The sequence below is a fragment of the Anopheles moucheti genome, chromosome 2 (assembly GCF_943734755.1).
Source record: "Anopheles moucheti chromosome 2, idAnoMoucSN_F20_07, whole genome shotgun sequence".
In the NCBI taxonomy this organism is placed as follows: Eukaryota; Metazoa; Arthropoda; class Insecta; order Diptera; family Culicidae; genus Anopheles; species Anopheles moucheti.
The window spans coordinates 90,370,404-90,392,824 of record NC_069140.1 but is presented as its reverse complement, the minus strand read 5'-3'; the positions used below and the strand labels follow the sequence as shown (position 1 = coordinate 90,392,824).

Genomic DNA, 22,421 nt, shown 5'->3' with positions numbered 1-22,421 from the left:
ATTAAAGTTCACCGCGTGCCAGGGTCAGGCATGTGTGACGTTTGATTCCGTTGTTCCGCAACAAAAAATCTTGCGCAAAACATGTCCGAATCAATAACAGCGCCACTTATTCGCAACCATTATTCGCCCGCTATCAAAATAAAAGCCACCCTTTAAGCGTCCAAAATTGGTGGATCATTTGCAAACAGCGATCATTCGGTCCGGTAGATTAGGGTTGTTGCTTACAAAAACAAAAACATCCATCCACAAAACGTTGTAAATGAGGCTCGTGTGTGAGCCTTAAATAATGCGGCTGTGTATTGTACATCTGATAAGCGAACCGATTGCATAGTACACATCGCGAATCGTTCCTTCCGTTTGATTTTGGTGCATGGCAGACGGTTCATAGCCGTAAATCTCTTGCAATAAAATCCACCTCACACATCCGGCTCATAATTTCGGTACGCTTCAAACGGTACGCCTGTCAGAATGGAAAGGCGCAAAGCCACCCCGATGGGAACCGATGGGATTTATTGCGGAAAATATATGTGGAATTGCACCGAAGTGCTCCAATGCAAGAGTGCAGCTGCAGGAGTCGATTGTTTTTTTATTTTTTGAACTCCCTTTTTTATGTTTGTTTGTTCGCGTGATCAGCTGTGTTCCGTGCAGTTCTTTCATCGGGTTTACGTACACCACTGTCTATCCACGTCCGTCGCGGACTGACTGACGACCGGTCTGATTGCAGTCCAAGGGGTGTGGATGGATGGAACACACATATGCCATTTTCCGTACGAAAGAAATTTATTGGCCCGACGCCGTAAAGACACACCAGCGGGTGTATTGATTTTGGGAAGCTCCAAAGGCCCTGCTCCAAAAGCGGTTCTCTGATGTTTAATTTTCTTTCTCCCCATTTTCCCAAAACGCAGCAGTAAGGTAACGAAGCAATCTTGACCCCATCACTGGCCCCCCGAGGGAGGGAGTTCTGTGTGCGACAGCGACAGCAGCAAGTGCATCCTCTGCTAGTGAAGTGTCCTGAATTAGTTTTTCCCTTCCGAACGGTCCGGTTGGAAGCGTTTTTCTATTCGTTGTTTGTTAAACGGAAGCGCGAGTCAATCGAAACGACGTCCTTGCAGCGTGCAGGAATCGGGTGCGTTTCCTCGTTTATCGTCAATTTTCCACGCCCGAAAGGCAGCTGGCACGCGGGCGGACCAACAGACAGCCACGATGGTGCTGAGCGAAGGACAGCTGGCACTGTGCACGGTGTTCACCCTCTGGTTGGGTAAGTTACTGCTTCGGTTCCATTTTCAAATTTATGTGTTTTCGTTTTCGTGATGGACGTAAGCGTAAACCGATTTCTACCCTAACCAATCGAACGCCACCAAAAAGGTTGAATCGTGACCGATGGCTATAAATGGGTTTGGCGTTTGGATGCATCATTGTGCAGCGGTTTTTTAGATGCATTACTAAAAAGAATCGATTTGTTGGTAAAACACATTCTTCATTTTTAGAGGTTATTGAACTTCGGGAGGGAACATTTTTGTACAGACTTTTATATCATAAATCTTCTAGTACGGGTTTTTTTAGTTTCGCGACAATCGGAAACTCCTATACCACTTCCCAGTGCACCATTCGCCCATCTCAAGAGGACGTCAAACGATCGTTGACCCAACCCTCGGCGTTACGTTGGCGTTCGTTGACGTTGGGTAGTCGGTGGCCTTAAGTTGGGCAAACATTACGTTACCTCAACAGCGCGGCTGTACAGGCTAGCACCCTTATATCGTTGCCATGTACTTCTGCCGCCGTTACAACAGAGTGCGATTTTCTGAGGAACACACCACCGGCCGATAAAACTGTGTCAACAGACTGTATCAACGAACGCGTGTCCTGCCAAAGGTGCGTTTTCGCGAATGAAAAATCGGTACCGTATGTTTGTGTTTACCTTCAACTACAAACTTGTCCACTTGTACGTTTGAAGGTGGGGCTAAGATGTTGTGAGGTGTAGTTGTGTTAGACGTGGTGCTTTGAGTAGAAATCTTCATCTTCGGTAGACAGTGGACAACATGGTGAAGCAGTAGCAGTATCTCCTCTATCTAGCTTTGCGTAGATTTTAAGGGTAAGATATAATGAGCTCTTTTGGAATTCCAGGATTTGTCCAGAATTTTATCAGTTTTTTTATCTAGTGAAAAGCTTGATAAGAATTCAATAAAACTTCTTGCAATCAACTCAAATCCACCTTTAAGATCGTCCTCTAAGACATTGCCTTCTCTAAGATTGCTCACAACACTTCACCTTTAAGATCGCCCTCTTGGATATAACCTTCTGTAGAGCATGTCTAAGTATCCTGTTATAACTCACAAAGGTTTTAAGTTTGAGACTTGTCAACATCAGTTGAGGGATATTAAGTATGTCTAAATATCTTAAACAGTGTGATGGACCCGTATATTTCCGCTAAACCGCGCTCTAGAATGAGTCTTCGGACATTTGGGGAAGTATCTATGTTTGAGGACAATCTACACAACAAAACATTGTTGAAATAGAGATCTTCTATGCAATAAAGGTTCACTTTATCAGTGATTAATTCTGGGTTGGAGCCACGAGTGTTGTATAGATTGATTTTTGACCAGAATCGACCTAATGTTGGACTATCCTCATTCTACTTGAGCAATGTCATCGCTAAGGTTCTAGCTACCAACAGGACATATTAAAGCTTATAAGAAAGTTCTACCCATAAAACATCTGTTGTGACCGTAGAGGCTTTACTATCCCATCGCGCACATTCACCTGAAATAGAAGAACGTTTGTGGAGTCACCGGAATTAGAGAATCAAGTGCAAGTTGTATGTATACCTCACTGTCGTTGGGTAACTCTACTCGCCTAGTTTTGGTAGTTTAGTCATGTCATTAGAATGACACCGGACAACCCACCCTTTAAAGTCTATTTTAAGTCGTTAACTCTTGTTAAGATCTTCCAGATGAAGTTAAGCTAAAAGCCGAGTTACAGGAAGATTAAAATGTGCAAAGAATTGCTATTAACCTGAAACATTATTAATGACCACACGTCATTCGTTCATTCGAGCAGCGGTGTGATCTCTAACGTTTCTCTCGCTCATCATCCAAACGCCACAACCTTGATCGCGTCGGTTTGCCGTGTTCCGAGTTGATTCGCGGCACATAAAGCACGCGGCATAGACGCGATCTTGACCATCGACAATTGCCCAGTCACGAATTTACGAAAGCCATTCCTCGAGCACACCGGCGACCCTGATCGTCGGAAAAGCATTCTTCCAAGCGAACGATCCGGTGCATCCGACTTCCTGCACCGGGTACCGAACCATACTCGCATGATGCTCGCAGTGAAAAGCGGTGCGAACACAATTTGCCAACCGTCATCCACACGCACACCATTGTAGGGGTAAAGTTTTGCTCACCGAGCCCGGTAAACAAACACGACCCTGACCCCTTTTTTGCCGGGCTGTGTTGGAAGCGTCAATCTGTGCGCTCAACGGACTCTCAGCAGCGTCCGCAAACGAGAAACGATGCGGTGAAAAGTTGCGGCAAAAGCCGGACTGTAGAGAAGCATTATTGCGTTAGCGCCTTCTCCAAACGACACAACCACACCACATCTTCTCATACGCTGAACACGACACGACATCTCGGCAGACGACCGAAATTCCCACCGCTCACATCGTACGCCGGCCGGCGGAAGACACACTAATTGGTGATTATCAAATTACTAATTCAATAAGTAGTACCGGTGTGGCACCGGTGCTGAATGGGGTAAGCGTTTTGCGCATAGCACGTTATATGCCGATCCGAACCACACCGCATCGGCCAGGCCTGTCTGGCAGTGAGGACATTCGATAACCCTGGCAAAAGTACAATAATTTCGAGCGCATTGAAAGGTTAATCGTTTTTATGCGAAATCATGCACCAGGCCGCCTCCGGAGACGTATAGATGATAGTGTACTATCATTAAGTCTATTAGTTTTGATGATAATTTAATAGCTGTCACGTATTCCCCGCGTGGAAGATTACATCGATTTAATAACAATTATACAGCAGAAGAAAAGAGTGGTTATTGAATAAAATTTTGCTCACCACCACCACTTTGCTGGCATTGAAGACTCCTGGGTGCCTCGCCGGGCTAGGGTTCCTATCCTGACACCTCAACAACCTGTAGCATCGGCAGAGTGTGATTTAAATGGGCTAATTAACAAACAACAAAACCCCCCAACAATTCCCACTATTTCACGCGGGCGATAACGGGGCAACATGTGTCATTACTGTCCTTACTCGATCACCCCGTCGACGCGGCCACGGTGTAGTGAAGCTTAACTGATTAGCAAAACACTGCCAAAACTTCAGCTTCCATTAAGCAACGATATAAAAAAACTCGACTAGACCCTCAAAAGAAGAAAAAAAAATACGGTTCGGCTTGGCAAAATCACGCCATTGCTACGCACGCCATTCCTCGAGCGAAAGCACCCATTTGGCACCGAAAAGCAGGCTACTCTCCGCCTTATTTATGGTGCCATTTTTACCTCGCAGGAATCCTCCCTCGCGCTGTGGCGGAAAATGTTTCGCCGGCACGCGACATACCGCGGAGTGGCAGGGTGTTACGGCACCTCCATGTCCGAGGTTCTGGAGACCGGCTGTGGTGTGGTTGTAATTACTTACAGGGTAACGGGTGTGCTGTAGTAGGGCTAAATATGTTATCGTTTTTCGATTTCATGCCGGCTTTGCACTGGGGAGGTTAGTGTAAAGATGTCCATGCTTATGGGGTAGCGCATTACTTAGCAAGTGTGTGAAAACAGTGTGCACCAAGTGATGACATCGGGGTAATGTTCGCATGTCACTTGTCAGTTTAACCGATGGACAGCGTGTTAACGAAACAAATACACGCCGGATTGTATGTGAAGCTGTTGGTAAAGCTTCCCTTACACTGTGCTGTAATTGTGATGTATTCGCCTGTAATGCAATTAGCGAGAGATTTGGCAACGAGCAAGCGACGAAACTGGTCCAATATAAGTGGACCATTAGAAAGCACTGCTTATGCACTTAACTAAACTTAATTAAAAAATAGACAAATTCAAAACTTAATCAAAAAAAGATCACTCGGATCATCTTCTCCATTTGCAAACCGTAAGGCTTTATAAAGGAACACATCAACCCTCCCCAGGTAGTGATTTCATGGTGAAATGCCATGCCTGCTTGGATAGCATGAAGTTCAATGTCAAGTACCGAGTGTCCCTGATCGAGTTACTTGCATAAAACCGGCCAGCGCCAGTTGAGACAAAAGACCCGCCGGATTAAGCGAGAGAGCACAAAACTGCGCACCGCCAATGCAATGCTCACCGACCTTCACGAGCGCACCGCGGGGGGTGCTTATGTTGCACGCTTCAAGCCCATTCACACTTTACTAGGTCGTTGTATATATTTCCCCATTCGCTGCCCCGCTGTAAAGTATGTGCGAACGAAAAGCGCACCAACGGAAACACGTGTCGGAGGATTTAAAATAAGTGCTAACGAGCATGTTGAAATGAATTCTGTGCCTTTAATTGTTTTGCACAGCAGTTCTTATATGCTAAGTAGCTAGATGACACGGACAAAAATAGAAACCTTTACCGGTACGATACCAATCAGCGGTCTCGATGATGCATACCTCAGATTGGATATAGAGGTCGTGTGCGGGTTGGGATTCCGTGGTGAAGTTGTTCGATATAATTAACAATTATTAAGCACAGCAAACATGACTCAATAGGTGTTTACAGGCAGTGCTAAATCATATCGCACAGATAGAGCCTTCAAACATGCTGTCTATCGCTCGCAGGTCAGTAGGACTGATCAAACCGTTCCGCATTAACTGACGCACTGAGTCATTAGTAATGGATTAACTCACAATTGGAATCAGTCCACAGGCGGTTACATACTTAACAATACTGTTCTTGAAATTCGTACAACGCAATGCAATTTTTAGCGCCCTCACTCTAAAAATAGACCCTTGTTCAGCATTCCAACACCGTGTGTCTGTGATTAGTGTTCTGTGCTGGCAACGAGTTTCGCACCGAGCGGTGCCGGAAAGTCATTACGGTTGTCCAACGCACTCAACACAGAAGGACATCCAAGCCTCAATCAGTGTACCGATTGGAAAGGTTCAGCGCCCTGCCTGTACTGTTTTGTGCCAACTGTCAACCACATGGAACCTGCCTTCCGTGCGATCCACTCCGTGTCAAGTAGTTGTCAAACTGTTTTTTTTCCTTCTTCTTCCTCTGCCACGTCACCACGACTATTAGCAACGGCACGTGAGCATACGCGTGATGGACTGTCGGTTAAATAAGTTGATTGATTACATTAATTGAACGCCAAACTAATGGTGTGACGGTGGCGTTTGCCGATGACTTGTGTTCGTTAGCGCACGAGATTCCCACACAGAAGGCAGGACAATATGCGGTTCCTGCTTTTGCTTTTATCGTGGTTTGGTTGGAGGCCCGTTATGTTGATGGAATTGAAGGAAAATACTACGTCAAAGAGCTCAAGGACATTCGCATCTGACTTGTAGTTTATGAAGATGTTAGAATTACTGTACGTTCTTGAGGTTGGTTATTTTCCCAAAAAGAATCTAGCTACCATTGAGATGCCTCGGATTTTGAAAGTCAACATAATGTACCTCTGTCATTTGTTTTCTTAAGCTTCCAAACGTCAAACCAAATTTCCAAGGATATACAAGGAACTTTATCAATTCTGAGTAATAGTTTATGAAGATGTGAAAATTTCTGTACGTGTTTAAGGTTGGTTATTTCCCCAAAAAGAATCTAGCTACTATTAAAATGCCTCAGATATTGAAAGTCAAAATAAAGTACTGTTGACATTTGTTTTCTTAAGCTTCCAAACGTCAAACCAAATTTCCAAGTATATACAAAGAGTTTTAATCAAACTGACTAATAGGTTATGAAGAAGTCAGAATTACTATCAATTCTTGAATTTTGGGAATTTCAGTAATGTAAAACTACCAAAGATACTTAAAGTCTTTGACATTTGTGTTCGTAAACTTCTGAATGTCAAACCGAGTTTACTTTATTAAATCTGATTAATAGTTTGTGAAGAAGTAAGAGGCACTACCAATTCTTATATATTCTTGAGTTCTTCTATTGCAGGTGAAGTTATTGTACACCTTTGACATTTGTTTTCGCTCAACTTCTCAACTTAGCAAAGAAGCAACAGTACTACCAGCCCCATAATTCATCCTAGACGTAGACGTAATTTCCATTACAGAAGAGATGTAATCTCGATTATTTTACCCTTATTCTAAGCACTGCTTTTCCCCTCCATCTTGATTACTTATCGACTTTAAGACGGGTCAGCTCGACATTAGTGTTGCTCCAAACACTGCCATGGCCTGCTGTGTGTGGGTGTGTGTGGATATGTGAATGTACCTATGCTCACTAAAAATGTTCATTGTAATGCTTGAAGAAATCGATCGGCCTCATTCTCGGTTACCTAATGCTTTATATAATACACCAACATCCCATGCTGGAAGGAAGAGCGCCAAAAATCCGGCAGCTTCGTTTACCTTTAGTTTAGTCAACCATTTACCATATCAGCCCACTGCGAGGGGGGGAAAGGAAACTGATACGTTGCTTTTTGCTTTCCCTGCTTTTTTATCATTATTACCCCCGAGGAGTCGACAGTGGAGCAGGAATTGATTGATTAAAGAAATCCCATTTGTCTACAGGCATGGCGCCTTACGCTGGGACTGGGTGCAGGTTATCGCTGTCTTGGCCGAAAAACAGCTCCATCATTTCGTCACACTCGCTAGCACTGCAAGGCACAGCTGATAGCACGGCGTAGTAGAGTCCTCGGCTATCGGATGCAAAACCGAACCAATAGACACCGTACACCGTGTCGGGTTTTGGGCACCACGCTAGACACCACGTGACAAATGAGCTTGTGTCGCGAGCCTCGGCTGGGCTACTGGACGGTAAAGTTAATTTATCTTCCAATACCGAATATCGCACCCTTATTTGCGTGTTTGCTGACGTTTCTTGAAGAAGCCAACTTCCAAGGTCGGCCGGATTGGAGGAAATTCGACGTTGTGTTTTACCATGCCGTTTTCCTTCGGTTAGCTACAACTACTACAACAAACTCCTGTGGGAATATTTTGGCCACGGGGGCGATTAAACCTTGAGCGTATCGATTGACGGATACGGAGTGTCGTAATTCTTCTTATCGTAAATCTTCGCCAAAGTTGACCTTTGGCAGTGTGTGGTCCCCATGAACGGTATCCTTCATTTCTGATTAGAACTGAGGTTTTGCCCTGCTGATTAGGTTCTACTCTCGTTCTCTCTCTCTCGGTCCGTTGCACGAAATTACCGGCCCTTTGTCGAAAAACTTTCACCGACCAGCACAATCGCAGAGCAGAAGCAGAGCCGAAGCATGATTGCGACATGGCGTGTTTGATAAACATTTCGCCACTGGCCAGTGGAATGTACCGGAAAAAAATCTACCCACAAAGACACTCAGCGTTTTACTCAGGCACCGTCCGGTCGCTCAAGAAGCTTTTGTTTTTCCTTTTTCGTTGAAGAGCTATTTGACTGATGCCGAAAAATGTTACGATTTGAGCTTACATTGCTGACCCCTTCGTTTTGCTCCGTGTCCGAAAACTTTCTACCACAACCGCCAAGCACAAAACCAGACTTCAAATTAATGATCAAACTTTCCAGCCATTCCAACGAAGTGGCCGGAAGGGATCATTCACCACACGTGCGGAAGTAATTTGGAAATGGACGTGAAAGTGTCCATTTCCTGATATGTCCCAGTTCGTACACTGGCCAAATGGACCATTCGACAGTACAGTTTGGCTTGCGTAGTCTTGTCCGAAAGATTCGGGTTAACTGTCACCGTGACACTCAATCCAACGACACCCATTTCTAAAGCTTTAAATGGCGATAATGGACCATTGAATTTCCGTGCCGATCGGATGGAATAGGGGGAACAAGGGACGGTGTCCGACGGGATGATGGGACACGGTTAACGTCATAATGTCATAATTAGCGGTAAATCCTGAACCCAGCAGAAGCTACCCATGGGGTTGTGACGTGCACGTCCGTGAAAAGTTCCGCTAGAACGGGTTCCGCCAACATCGATGACTAACCCGTCCGATGGTAGATCGGTAGATTGCGGTTGGGTTGAAATTGAAGACGATTACCCTGAATTGCGTCCTGCACACAAACGAATGTGCAAAACGTGCCTCTGGAAGGTGGGTTTTAGCAAATATTAGCACACACGGTGCAACTTGTTGTTTGCTTTCGAAATGGATAAACCGGTCAAATGGCAGTAAGCAAGGGTGTATGTGTATGCAACCGTTTAGAAAATGATACTAACTTCATCGTCCAACTTAACGCTGTGAGCAGTTAGCTTACAGTAATAAACAATAATACAACATTAAGTTGTAGGTTTTTCAAAAAAAATATTCGGTTCGATCAAAAATGCTTCGATCGATCAAAGAGCTCGTTCTTAAAGCGTATTCTCCGAAGTCCTTCAACTTACATTGCTGACCATTTTTATGAACTCTGCAATGGCTTTAATTGTTTTAAATAATTAGTCGACCTTTAAATCTATGCAGAGATAGAAAGATATGAAATGTGATTGATACTTAGGCACGGGATATCCTCTAACAGATTCCAACTATCTCTGTTGGGACAAGTCGGACTTAAAGAAGTAGTATTTAAACCCATAATACTCCAATAGGTGCTGAACTCTGGCATGTTTAAGAAATACATTATTCAAACCGCTAGGCATCTATTGATTCTGCTTTATTCCAGTAACAAATTAATTTAATTTTGATGTTTAAACGTTGCGCCTCCGTTATTATGAGTTTCACGATATATTCAATACTATGTTTGACTTCAATATCTTGTTACTCTTTAAGGACGAATGGTCTGTATTGTTAACATAGCTGTTTTCCTGTAATTTACTCTTATTCGCATATGTATTTCGAGCTAATTCAAAACCCCCTTTAGATATTTACTTCCAAAGCAACACAGAAATAGTTTCAAATTGCCTGCCCAATTTGGCAACACTGCTCTACCGAACCATCATCACGCTTTATTATGCACAATTTCGAATCGGTACTGCAGTTCACCAGCGATGTTATCAACGAAGGACGATTTCCGTCGCAATACATTACTGTAAAAATGGCATATCCCACGGTGTGCGGAACCCCGTGTGCCCAACACAACTACCACACCTCCCCCGTGCACACGGTACAGTGTTGCCAGCAAACGGTGCCAGCATTGGCGTCGGCCGGCCGGCCAGAAAATACACCCAGGCCCAGACAGCCGAAAAATATGGTCCGGCACGAAAAAAGTATACACGGGAGACACGTGATTTCCGGTTGTGCAGTTCGTGCCAACTCGTGATTGAGGATGTCCGTAACCGGTTTACCGGTCCGGTGGTGTCCATCCAATTGCTGGATGTTTTTTGTTGTGTTTTCCTCCACACAGAGTAAACGTTTGTCCAAACGCAATGAGTACCGAACGGGCGAGAAAATTGACCACCGAAACCCACCCAACCCCAGCGCCGGTTTGGAGCGAGTTACAAAATGACTAATTTCAAACGGCCGACAAAACGGTCCGAAATTCACCTTGACGCTTCCGGTCGGTAGCCGGCCGCAACGGCGGTGTAAAATTAATTTGCATATCGGAAATCGTTAAGCTTCACGCCAAAACGCTACCCTTCTCGCGTCGGTGGTACAGGCAGGCTGGAAGGACGCGCGAAGGAAATGCGCCTCTTTCCGAGGGAAATGCGCTAGTTGTTTTTCACGAGCTGTGCATTTAGTGACAGACGAGTATGTTGAACCCGTTTCGTGCAGCGTTGCGAATGAGAATAGAATTTGGTTTATATTTAGAACCACTTGCAGTGCAAATAGAATGATTAGAATGTTTTTGATAGAAGCAATACAAACAATTCGGAGAAGAAATTTGGTAAGAATTGGAACAAAATTTGGATTCTATTTGACCAATACGACCTAAATGTGCTATTTGTTCCCATAAGGACACAGAAAGGACGAATAAAATAACGAAATAAAAACCATTTCTGCCACACCGCACCAGAAGACAAATGAATACTCGTTCGCATGTATGCACTAATGCACAAAGCTAACTGAAAATCCACCAAAAAACGATTCTTCCATAGTCAGAACATCCAAACATGATCTTTTTTTTTGCTTCCTTCTACCACTCCCTTTGGTTTTCCCGTTTTTTTTCTCATACCACGAAACTAATGAAATGTACCGACGGCAAACGGCACAACTCGTTCCGGTTTTCCGGCAAGAACCTCGATTGCGCTCTATTTGCTTCCTCGTTGCTTCCTACCGGAGCTGTCGGAACATTGTCGAGAAGCTGAGTAAAATCTAGGTTAAGAATTCATCTCTATGAGGCAGAACAAAAAGCGACCAGCGTACCTTCAAAAAAAAAACCCGACGACTTCCATCTGGCAACAAGCCACACGTTCCTGGAGGGGGTGTCCTCGGTCCGAATTCTTCCCACTCCTGGCCGGTGGCTTTCAAGTACCGCAAGCACCTCAAAATGCATATTCTATACATTCACCTCCACCAAGGTTCCCCCTTTTTCCGGGCACCTCACCGCACGAAAATGGATGTCCCACTGTTGTTATTATGACAAGTCTTTGACAGCCATTTCGTGTCCGTGAGGGGGATTTTTTTCTCACTCTCTTTCGTCTATCCCTTTATTAAGCATATTTCTCGTGATGTCTACTTTTGCATCACTTCACCCTTGCAACCGTCACTGTGCAAAGAGTACCCTCGGGAGACGTTCGGTTGTCCACATATTTCCGTCCGTAATGCATTTTCCATCAGGTAACTAAAAACCACCAACCTGTGCCCTGTCGGTAGTGGTGTTTTCTTGGTGCTGGGGTTTTTTTTTCCCCTGCGACGATCCCCATTTCCGTCCGGTGGCACACTTCCGGTGACAAGCAAAACGATGTCACCTGCCTGGGAGAGGGTCGGTTCGGAAGGGACGAGACGGTTGGTTGGTGTCACGTTGGTGACATGTTTTCGATAGATTGTGACGTTTCGACAATTGCTGTCAAAATGGAGGGGATAGTTGCCACTGTAGCGAGCAGCTGCATTTAGTGATGAATGCGAAAGCTTTCAATCGATCAATTAATTATGTTACACCATAATACACCCGTAGCAGGCCATGGAGTTTCGAAAGCTTAAGTATGTTTGCATCCTGACAAATTATATACCATGAGCTCCATATTATTAGAAAGGTTATTTTAGTAAGCATTCTTATGTATGAAAAGCTTAATTAAAGGTCACGTAATTACTTTATCGCATCAATTGAAAACATAATAAGAAAAGCATTTCGTACCCAGCGGATTATATTTCCACACCACCCAAGATTCTTCGGTCGAGTTTTCCCAACGCCAGGTGGAAACGAAAGAATAAAAAAAAAAGGCACCGTAACTCATCGCTTGCGTTTCGGACGCGTTCATTCTCATTAGCTAATGGAACAGGATGACATTTTGCCTTTTTGTCCCCGTCATAAATGAGATGGGTGTGGGGACGGAACCATAAAAATCGGCGAACCAGACCGTCCCAAAATACAAACAAAAAACAAAACGCAAAAAGAAAAACAGACGAAACGGTTTTGAAAAATTACCCAAAATCACACAGCACCCGAAACAACTGATTTAGCAATGATTTTGTGAAAACGATTTCACGCACATCTGATTCGCTAATGATGAACTTGATGGAGGTATTTTGAGAAATAGGTACTCCAGTCAAATGTTGTTTGTAATAGCGCCACAGGAATGGGAGCACAACAGCAATAATTTTATTATTATAAATCCATTAAAATTTTAATTTAGACTAAAAGAATGTATTTGGACTAATTAAACACTTTTGTTTTATTTCACTGTTTCCCCATCAGGTGGTCTACCTTTGATGTACTCACCGGCTCCCAGAGGTGACTGTGATAATTGCTGTCCCATAAGAGAACCAAAGGATATACAGTTTTTCCTTTTCACACGGTAAGTTACTGCTCGGCCTGAAGTTCGCTTACACCGCTGTCCGGTAAGATTGTAATCCGACAGTAATAACCATTAAACCGTGCGGTTTCGCTTTGCAGAGAAAATCCGGACAACGGTGACACTTTGTTCGTGTCGGACAAGAAGCACCTCCGAGCGTCCCATCTGAACCGTACCAATCCGCTCGTGATCTATCTGCATGGATTTTCCGAGCGTGCACCGGGCGGTTCCGGCGAGAGTAGCAAGCAGATGAAGGATGCACTGCTCGAAGCGGACGACTACAACGTGGTGCTGGTTGACTGGAGCCCACTAACAGCCCTGCCGTGGTACGTCAACTCCGTCCAAAATGGTCCCCGTGTAGGGCGGTACATTGCGCGTTTCGTGCGGTTTCTGGTGATGTCCGAGTTTCCGCTCGAGAAGATCCATCTGATCGGGTTCAGTCTCGGTGCGGAGGTGGCCGGTTTTGCCGGCAAAACGCTGAACGAGTGGGGTCTAAAGCTGCCACGCATTACCGGTAAGTGGAAGAATGGGGTGGAATCAAAGACAAAGGGACCAACTTCATCCAAGTCCGTTACACCGGTTGGGGAATGGTTCTTTGAGCAAACGCTCAAACAATGAAATCCCGCAGACATGCTCGGAAGCAAAAGGAAATATAAAGCCACTATGTTTTTGGGGCCGGGTTCATTATGCAAAAGTTCCGACAGTGGGCAAACTTTAGAGGTTGCAACAACAACGAAAAAAAAGAGGGAAAAACTTTAAATCTTGCTTCTATGTTACAGCTTGTTAAACAAAGTTCATCCGGTTCGCAATATGCAGCAAACCGGAGCAAACAAGCGAGGTTTAGTAGCAGGGCATTTTTCTCACTGCGGACCATAGGAAACTTGTTGTACATAAATAGGCCCGCTTAATAAAGTAGAAGATGGCGCACCCCAAGATCATTCCCTCATCAATGTTACAAAGAAGACAATGGAGATGGTTTGTTAGTTTATTAATGCCTTTTTAAATGCAAAAACTTTAAATACGACAATTTAAATTAAAAATTGTGTTATATAATATCAAGATAAAAATAACAGTGCGTAACATAACTATACGAGTAGGGAATTTTTGCTTTAGATAATATTTGATACAGTTTCATCTCTATGTTTATTATATTACTTTAAATCATTTGGATAATTTATTCTTGATCTATTCTTTTGCAATTTGGATAAACTACCTCATAGGTCATGAATGCCATATATTAAGTTATTAGACGTAATATAACGACATGACCGGATAGTAAGTTCATAATATATGCAAACAGTTTAAATGACTTTTTGTCACTTCTGTTTTGTGGTGTCTTCTGTAGGAACGTTTGTGGAGTAAATGTCTTTACTCCTTTTTCACTCTTTACTTACTTTTTTCTGTAAAGGTAATTGTTAATGAACATCTCAAATAATGCCCAAGTAATAAGGACACAAATTAAAAAAAAGGTCTCTGACAAATACTACAATATTATTAAAACAATAGTTAAAATATACGAAATACCCTACTGAAGCCTCAATGAGGATCAATAAGGATAATTGAACTGACTTAAAAGTTATCCAATATTTCATGTGTGTAATTTCGAATTATTATAAGTTCTAATTAAAAAAATAATTTAAAAATGTAAAAGATTTAAAATTCACAAAAACATCAATTTTTAAAGTCTTAAATAACAAGGATTGCTCTGTGATGATAAAATAATTAATATCGCTTTTTTATACTAAGTTTCACATTTCCCAAAATATTATTTAAAAATACCTCTTAATAACGTTTCGTAAAATGTATTGTTTTATAAAGTTATGTCACGCACTGTAGACTTCAGTTTAATATTCCCATGTTTATATTTTAATAATTAAAAACATAATAAAAGACATCATAATGCTTGTGGCTAAACGTACGAATAGTTCCACATTTTGCGTGAAACGCATTTAGAAGGGCTCAAACATGTTCCTATCAATATCATATTAAATCGATCAATCATTAGAATATTCAAACTATTCCTATACCAGCTATGTTCATCAGCAACCAAAATAGTTGCTAGCGTTTGACAAAAAGAAAACCCAGAGACTGTTCTAGCAAATGGTAGCCCAACCACAGACCAACCACACTACATCATTGCTCTTTCCATGTCCTGTGTTCCACTAAGGCTTTGCCACCGTCTTGCGAACGAAGGAATGAACATTCATTTCCTGCGAGGGAAATGACGATAAAAATTTATACGCTATTTATTTATTGCTCGCATTTCTGCTTCTGCCCCGGGTGGAGAGCTCGTCAGTTGCGCGACGTTTAGTAATTCTTATCCCACTCCCCCCAGCCGAAACTAACGCCACCGCAGTCCATCACGAACGAAAATTCGATTGGTTTCGTCGACCAAGTGGTTTCGACGTCGTCGTTGGTACGTGGCTATAGTTTCTTCTGATGTGGTTGACCATTTTCCCCCCGTCCAGGCGTGCACCTTCGTTCGGAACCTTCCCGGACAGACTAGCGGCTTAAGTTGATTCTGCTCGATATTGATTCTACGCGCTTCACTCCTGCCGAGGCAATAAAAATACCAAAGCTCTCAAGAGTCGGTATGCAGCCCATAAATGTGAGCTTCTTCATCATTGGACGCAAACCATTCGGAGCGGTTCTTCCGGTGGAAGGCGATCGAGGGAAAAGCCCCCCCGTTTGGCCCATCAAAACTTTTGCCGGCGCTATAAATCAATGCAATGCATGACGGGGGAGATCCTCGGAACATGTGTCCCTTGCCGGGTCGCTCGCCAAACTATAACAATAATCTTACCGGATAAAACAATAATGTGCCGGTACCGGGTTTTTGGGCCTCGCTCACATGGTACCCAGGCCACGGTAGCCTATGAAGGTTTTGATTAATTGCATTACGACCGATTGTCCTTGAAGAGCACCGCTCGACACGTCCTTGAGGCACGTGGAATACGTTTCTCTTTTTTTCTTGCCCATGCTAATGACTGTCTCGCTCCACAGGTCTGGATCCGGCGTTCCCACTGTACGTCTTCGAGAAAGCTTCCCAGCGTCTCAGCCCGAAGGATGCGGAGTTCGTGGACGTCATCCATACGGACGGTGGTTTGCTGGGCTATCCGTGGCCGCTCGGACACGTGGACTTTTATCCGAACGGAGGTGTCCCGCTGCAGCCCGGCTGTGCACAGCAGGAACTGGCCAAGAACCGTTGGCTGGGTGTATTCATCGGCTGTAGCCATGCCCGGGCCTGGCAGTACTTTGCCGAGTCGCTGACGCGCCCGCAAGGATTCCTGTGCGAGCGTTGCGAACCGAGCGAAACGACCGGCGGTACGGGACGATCATCTCGCGACACCGGCAACTGCACCATGACCGGGGACGTATTCATGGGCATGTACACCGACCGGACGATGCGGGGCAAGTTCTACCTGAGCACGAACCCGCAGCCACCGTTCGGCAGGAATCGTACGCCCCAAGAGAAGCGGCAGTTGCAGCAACGAAAATCCTAAAATGCCAAACCTGCGCCCAGCTTCCCCTCCGGAGTGTAAATGTGGTGGAAGCTGGTGCGCACGATAGTGTGTAGGTAGGTTTTATGCAAATTAATAATAAATTCAAATTTTAAAACAACCTCAACCACCATCCCGGGTCCCGGGCAACCAGCGGTCTATTTATCGAGGCGGAAGAACGAAACACAAATCAGGCAGGGCAACCTTCTTTTTTATCAGCTTCCTTGCATCTATTAAAAATGTATCGTACCCTCGTAGCCGGCGGTACCCGGAACGGAACAAAAAGCAGGCAAATCGTTTCGAAAACCTCAAGAAACACCACATAACCACATCATAATGTACGCGAGCACGGTGGGCATTTTCCCCTTGCGCGAAACCATTAACAAGGTGCTCGACAGTTCTGCTTCGTTGCTTCTTGCGTACGCCTCCGGTCTGCTGATCATTAAATTCTCAACGAGTTCTGTCTGCTGCCCGTAGTAGTTTGTAGTTTTGGGGTTGTTTTTCTCCGTTATTTTGAGCACAATTTTTGAGCACCATCTTCGCCGAAGTACCGAAGCACCTTTCCATTGAATGGTTTGCTTTTTTTGCTGAGCATGGCAAATGTCCTCGTTACAGCCCTGTTAAACCCGTTTGTTTCATTATTTATTGCCAACCAATCAGTGGGCACGTGATGGCACATGTGTGCGACACAAGCGAACGTCTTTTGCCGGAGTACGGAAATGAGGTGTTGATAGTCGTTCGAATTATTTATTTTTTGTCTGTCAACTAATAAGAAATGCATGGAAACGTTACAAGCCGATTTGGTCGTTGCAGATAGGAACCTGAAGCACTAGCATGAAATTGAGGAAATTGAGATGCTTTATTATCTATTTTCTTCTGGATGATGAATGGCGCAAGCAGCCATTTTATTATTTATTTGCTATTTGCTGTGTGAAATTTATAGCTTCTATATGAAGAGCCAACCTTTTCATCGAAAGATGCTGATAAGTCGTGCAACATATGGCTCTATCATACCGTCCGCTAGTTTTTCTATATGCGTTTTGACGTTTGGAAGCTTATCAGATATTAGAATATCATAAACAATGGCAAGCCCAGTAAGGTAACAAGTTATTCAAAGAGGGATAGATTTGAAAAACGAAGCAAAGTGATTAAGAAAGGATAAGATGTTTTGCTTTTAATTGTTTGGTTTTTGCATCAGACAGTATCGAGTTGGATTCTTGGCTTGACGTAAGCGATTGATTACCTCAAACTTTGATACACTTCATTTGAACATATTGTATCCTTCTTAAATATTTTGCTTCATTATGATACAGTCCAACATTTAGTCTTGTAACCTCTTTGCTCTGTTTAGAAGAAGAAAACAAATTTAACAAATTTCTACAAAAAATATTGTCATTCTAATTATAATTTCAAATAATACTTCATCTTGTCAAAATGCTATGTCCTTTAAAAAACTCTCCAGAATGGTATAACCTGGTAGTTGGATTATTTGACGGGTGCTGTCTTAATATATTCTATTTCTAACTTAAGTTATGATCTACCCCATATTCAGCTGATACGTCGCACATATTTTCATCATCATCAAATACTTCATTGCAATCCTTTCATATATTTTATTCAACTTTTTAAAACATATTTGAACTTCCCCAATCATTGTTCTTCTTCACACTCCACAACACATCTAAATTAGTTGCAAAAACATACAAATTAAGACAGCAAACACTCTCAGAGCAGTGATAAAAACAAACCAAACAAAAAAAAACAAACTCAGTACCGAAAAAAAAGCTCACCTACACTAACCGAAAGCACTGCCGAGACTTGCTCTATATTTGCAAACAAGAAAATTTATGTCTCCCGATGGACGGACGGAATAAAGAAAAGACACGCTGCCTGCCAACACCGGACACTGTTTTGCTTTTATTGCGCTGACGGATATCACACCGCGTTCCGATTGGAGCAGGAAAAATGAAGTCCTGGAAGTGTTTTCACCCTATTTATTTGCCTGTCCGGAGGATTATTTGTCTGGACGAAGGGATTATTGCTTCGTAGAATGAACGGTCTTGTTTTGGTATTGCATTTCTTGCTGGCAATGTTTTACCAATGGCAGGAAATTGCCGTTCCTGTTTTCCTGTAGCAAACCGGAAAAGGATACGAGAGAATGGCTAATATGGAAATTAAAAATCAAGTGTGACATTAAAATGACAAATAAACACCACTGTGTTGTCAGTGTGGAAGGCTGCATCTGTCGCGAATGGAACATTTTATTCTTCCAATAAGGAAGAAGGCTCCTTGAAATCTCCGGTCCATCACGAGAATTTGGATTGCATTCTCAAACCTCTCATTGAGTACAGTAAAGTACCCCGATAGAAGACTGATTGTCCTTACGAAGAAGACAAACTGCCTCATTACGATAAATGAATGGTTTCTCCAGTGCATCCCACACAAATACACTTCACTTCGCGCGTCTTCCAACCAGTCGTCGCAGTCAATTTGCTGTACCGATCCAACCGTTTTCAATGTTGCGCAACATGCCTTATAAATCTGCCACGCGCAAACCATTATTCTGGGATCGCAATTTCGCAATGGAAAGTTATTTCTTCCCTCCTGCCCATGTTCACTGCTACATCATGCGCACCGTGTAATGGTAGATCAGTCAATACGCTCGTTCTTTCGTCTACCTACTCCACGATACGCCATAGAAACGAATGATTCTGCGAGCTTGTGTGACACAAAGAAAGAAATTATTTATAGCCCAATGTTTTACGCTTGTGAACCAAAAACTTCGCCTCCTCTTGGAACAACTTCCGATCGGTTGGAGTTATCGATGCATTTCGCTCCACGACCACGCATCAAAGCAGAGGCTTTTCAGTTTTCTCTGCTAGATTGCCCGTGTTCTCTGGGGCATACTAACATTGTAGTATGTACACGTGTCAATCTGGAGAACACATGCTGGAATCGAGCAACTTTAGGCACAATGAAGCCATCAAGCACTATGTGCTAAACATTGGAAACATTATTCCAATTTATAAAATCTATGAAGTTTACTAACATGTAAGTAAGTAATAACATATTTTTATTAACCTAAAAAAACACAATTCCCTGAAATTCATAGAATGCTTATAATTCCAATTGATCTGATTTAATTTAATTTTTGAAAAATTTTCAGGACAAAATACAAAAGACATAGGATAAAAGCTTCTTTTTTTAATTATTCTCTTCGTTAAACGGCTTATCTTCGACATTTTATTAAAAAAATCCTTTTTTACATTAAATGTTCTCAATTTTATTAAATTTCATTTGTAAAAAAATTGTTTTGATAATATCTAAATTAATTCTAATTAATTTTGTACAAAAATACAAGCGAAAACTTTCAGGAGTTCCTTAAAAATCCTAACTTTTCAACTTTTTCATGACATGTTCGTAAATATACTTCACCATTTTAATATTTAAGGTAGTTTTTACTGAAGCAAACCCCCAGAAGACCATCCCTTCTGAGATTCTACGCGCAATATTCCCCTACAGGCACTGTGACACTTAATGAAACGATTATAAATGAACCAAAAAACGCCACACCGTTAAAATTTCCAATTTCAAAAACCACCAATTTTAAAAACCACATCCTGCGGGAATAATAACTCACATTCATCACACCTCATCACTGTCGTACCGTAGCGCCATGCAGTTCTTCCACCTCCCCGATGGGAACGAACAATAAAATTACAAATGCAAAGTTTATCATCTTTCCAACGCGGGAACGGGACATTTTGCTGCGACACGGCGTCTAGTTCCGTCGAAACTATTCCTGCGCTTATTTACGGGACCTCCTATTGATAGGCGTACTCTCCACTCACCCATCCGACCATGGTCCTGGTCTCATTCGGCCCATAAGCTTCATCCACCGTGCATGGATAAAGGAAAAGCAGCGAGCAACAGCACCCGGGACCGATGTATACAAATGGCAAATATTTACCAAACGTGATTTTTCCCTCAATCCCAAACCCGGTCTCGGCCGGTAGCAGCTTCAGTACGGTTGCCACCCACACGCGCTGGTGGGGGTTTGTGTGGGCAGGTTTTGATCCCGTCGGAAAGAAGTGGACCGCTCGAACGCAACGAGCGAACGATCGCATCAACGGCATTCGATGGCGTGGGAAGTTTACCCCGTAACGCCACGTAAACGTGCGCGCTCCCTTTCCCTGGACTGCAGGACGGGGTTTTTTTCTTCCATCCCACAGCTGGAGCTGTTTTCCCATGCGTCTCGTATTACACAGCCACAGCACGAAGGAAAATGTGCCGTGCGAGAACTATTTTTACAATTTCCTTTCACCCCGACAACAGCGAATCCCCTAAACCCTAGGACGCGCGAATCGTTGCTTATTGGTTGGCAATTGGTTGTACTTATGCTAGGGAGCCTTGGGTTGTTTCCGGGGGCTATCACGAGGATGCTGCCCGGTACCCGGTATTCGATGGCTTTTCTTAGCTCCTGCCGATGTGGCTGACGTGAGTGAGAAATTGATTTATCAACAACCATCGTCAATCTTGGGCGGTGCGAAAGAGAGACTGTACACGTCAGCCAGCCGTTCGCATGTCACTCGAGATGGGGCATCGCTGGCAGGGTTTGGATAAATAACGCTTCAATCACGATACGCCTGATGATGCATTCGGAATGAGCCGAATGAAGTGTTTTCACCATTAAACAACCGTATCCAGGGGTGGAACAGATTTGCTTTATCTACTGTACGAAGACGTGTTTGAACTTTGATCGAAATTTGAGGTTGTCACAAGGAGGTTTTTCGAGTTTAAATGGTTACAAGTTGAAACAATGTTTCCTTAATTATTTACAAATTAAACCACAATGTGTTGAGATGTAGCTCTAACAAATGGAATTGATTCTGCACAGAACTCTCCCGGATAACTTACAGAGTTGATGAGTTCTAGTAGTTAAGAGTTTTTTGGAGATTGTAGTTGAAGAAGTTGAATATATTTCTAAATTCTGCACAACATTAACTAGAGTGTCCCGAGGTAACGCTAGAATCTCTCACACTTTTAGAATCTTGTGCACAATATAATTTATTCTCTGCCAAGCTTTCTAGAGAAAGCTTAGTACAATATCAATTTTCAAACTGTCAAACTTGAGCTTCAGCTGTCAAACTTGACAGATGTGTCAATTGGGATGACTTAGTACATAATCTATTTCATTTGGAACAAAAATCATAAAGATGGAACGATTTAACAGTTAAACTCGAAACCCCGGGAATTCCAGTTGTTTCATCATATGTAAGCTTGGGGAAATTCCCCTGGGAATCGGGAAATTCCCCCAAAAGTATCCCGTTCTTCGTCCCCCCAAAGGAAACAACATAAATCCCTTGCGGAAAGAGTACTTACGATTTTCGTGTGCAGCGCAGACAGCTCCCGTTCCGTCACGCGCCGATTAGCTGCCTCCCGGCGTCGCTGCCGGAACTGGCTGTATTTGTACGCAATAATGGCACCCGGCATAGCCAGCGCCTCCAGTGGTGACTTCCGGCCGAAGGGCATGTTTGATTAGGTGATGTGGATGTTTGCTATTTTCCCGGTCCCTCGCCAGCAGCCCGCTGACGTATTTCTTTCGTTGAGTGTGTTTTTCCTTTAATTTAAACTCCACGCCCCGCACGGAAGGGAAATTCCCACCACCCCGACACGCTTGCCGAGCGGAAATTTGGCTACACGGAGGAAAACTAACATGCACGCACACATACACACGAGTGCCCTCGTTCGTCAATTGGGCGTGGGGGAGAAAAGGTATGATTGGGGGGTTTTCCCGTTGTTTAGACTAATTTAATTTAACCTGCCCCTTCCCGGAAGCACTGGATTTTGTTGGTAGCTGCTTTGTTGAGCCCGGTTTTGCCACCTTTGCTGT

The 22,421-nt window shown here is 43.5% G+C and overlaps 2 protein-coding genes across 2 annotated transcripts in view; one reads left to right on the top strand and one right to left on the bottom strand.

Moving 5' to 3' along the window:
- LOC128310070 (uncharacterized) overlaps positions 1-22,060 on the bottom strand; it is a 35,201-nt gene extending 13,141 nt beyond the window's left edge. The window contains exon 1 of the mRNA XM_053046610.1: positions 21,911-22,060. Within this exon, the coding sequence (XP_052902570.1) occupies positions 21,911-22,060 (150 nt within the window). The remainder of the gene's footprint in view (positions 1-21,910) is intronic.
- Positions 1,204-16,531, top strand: LOC128310072 (pancreatic triacylglycerol lipase). The gene is made up of 4 exons (XM_053046612.1): positions 1,204-1,258; positions 12,932-13,031; positions 13,130-13,542; positions 16,032-16,531. The coding sequence occupies exons 1-4, from the start codon at positions 1,204-1,206 to the stop codon at positions 16,529-16,531; spliced, it is 1,068 nt and encodes a 355-aa protein (XP_052902572.1).
- Positions 22,061-22,421: the final 361 nt, after the last annotated feature.

Bases quoted from the DNA above. Each gene is read 5' to 3' on its own strand.
- LOC128310072 (XM_053046612.1), top strand. From the start codon at position 1,204: ATGGTGCTGAGCGAAGGACAGCTGGCACTGTGCACGGTGTTCACCCTC. The intron at 13,032-13,129 runs GTAAGTTACTGC...TTCGCTTTGCAG, and splicing joins CAGTTTTTCCTTTTCACACG to AGAAAATCCGGACAACGGTG. The intron at 13,543-16,031 runs GTAAGTGGAAGA...CTCGCTCCACAG, and splicing joins AAAGCTGCCACGCATTACCG to GTCTGGATCCGGCGTTCCCA.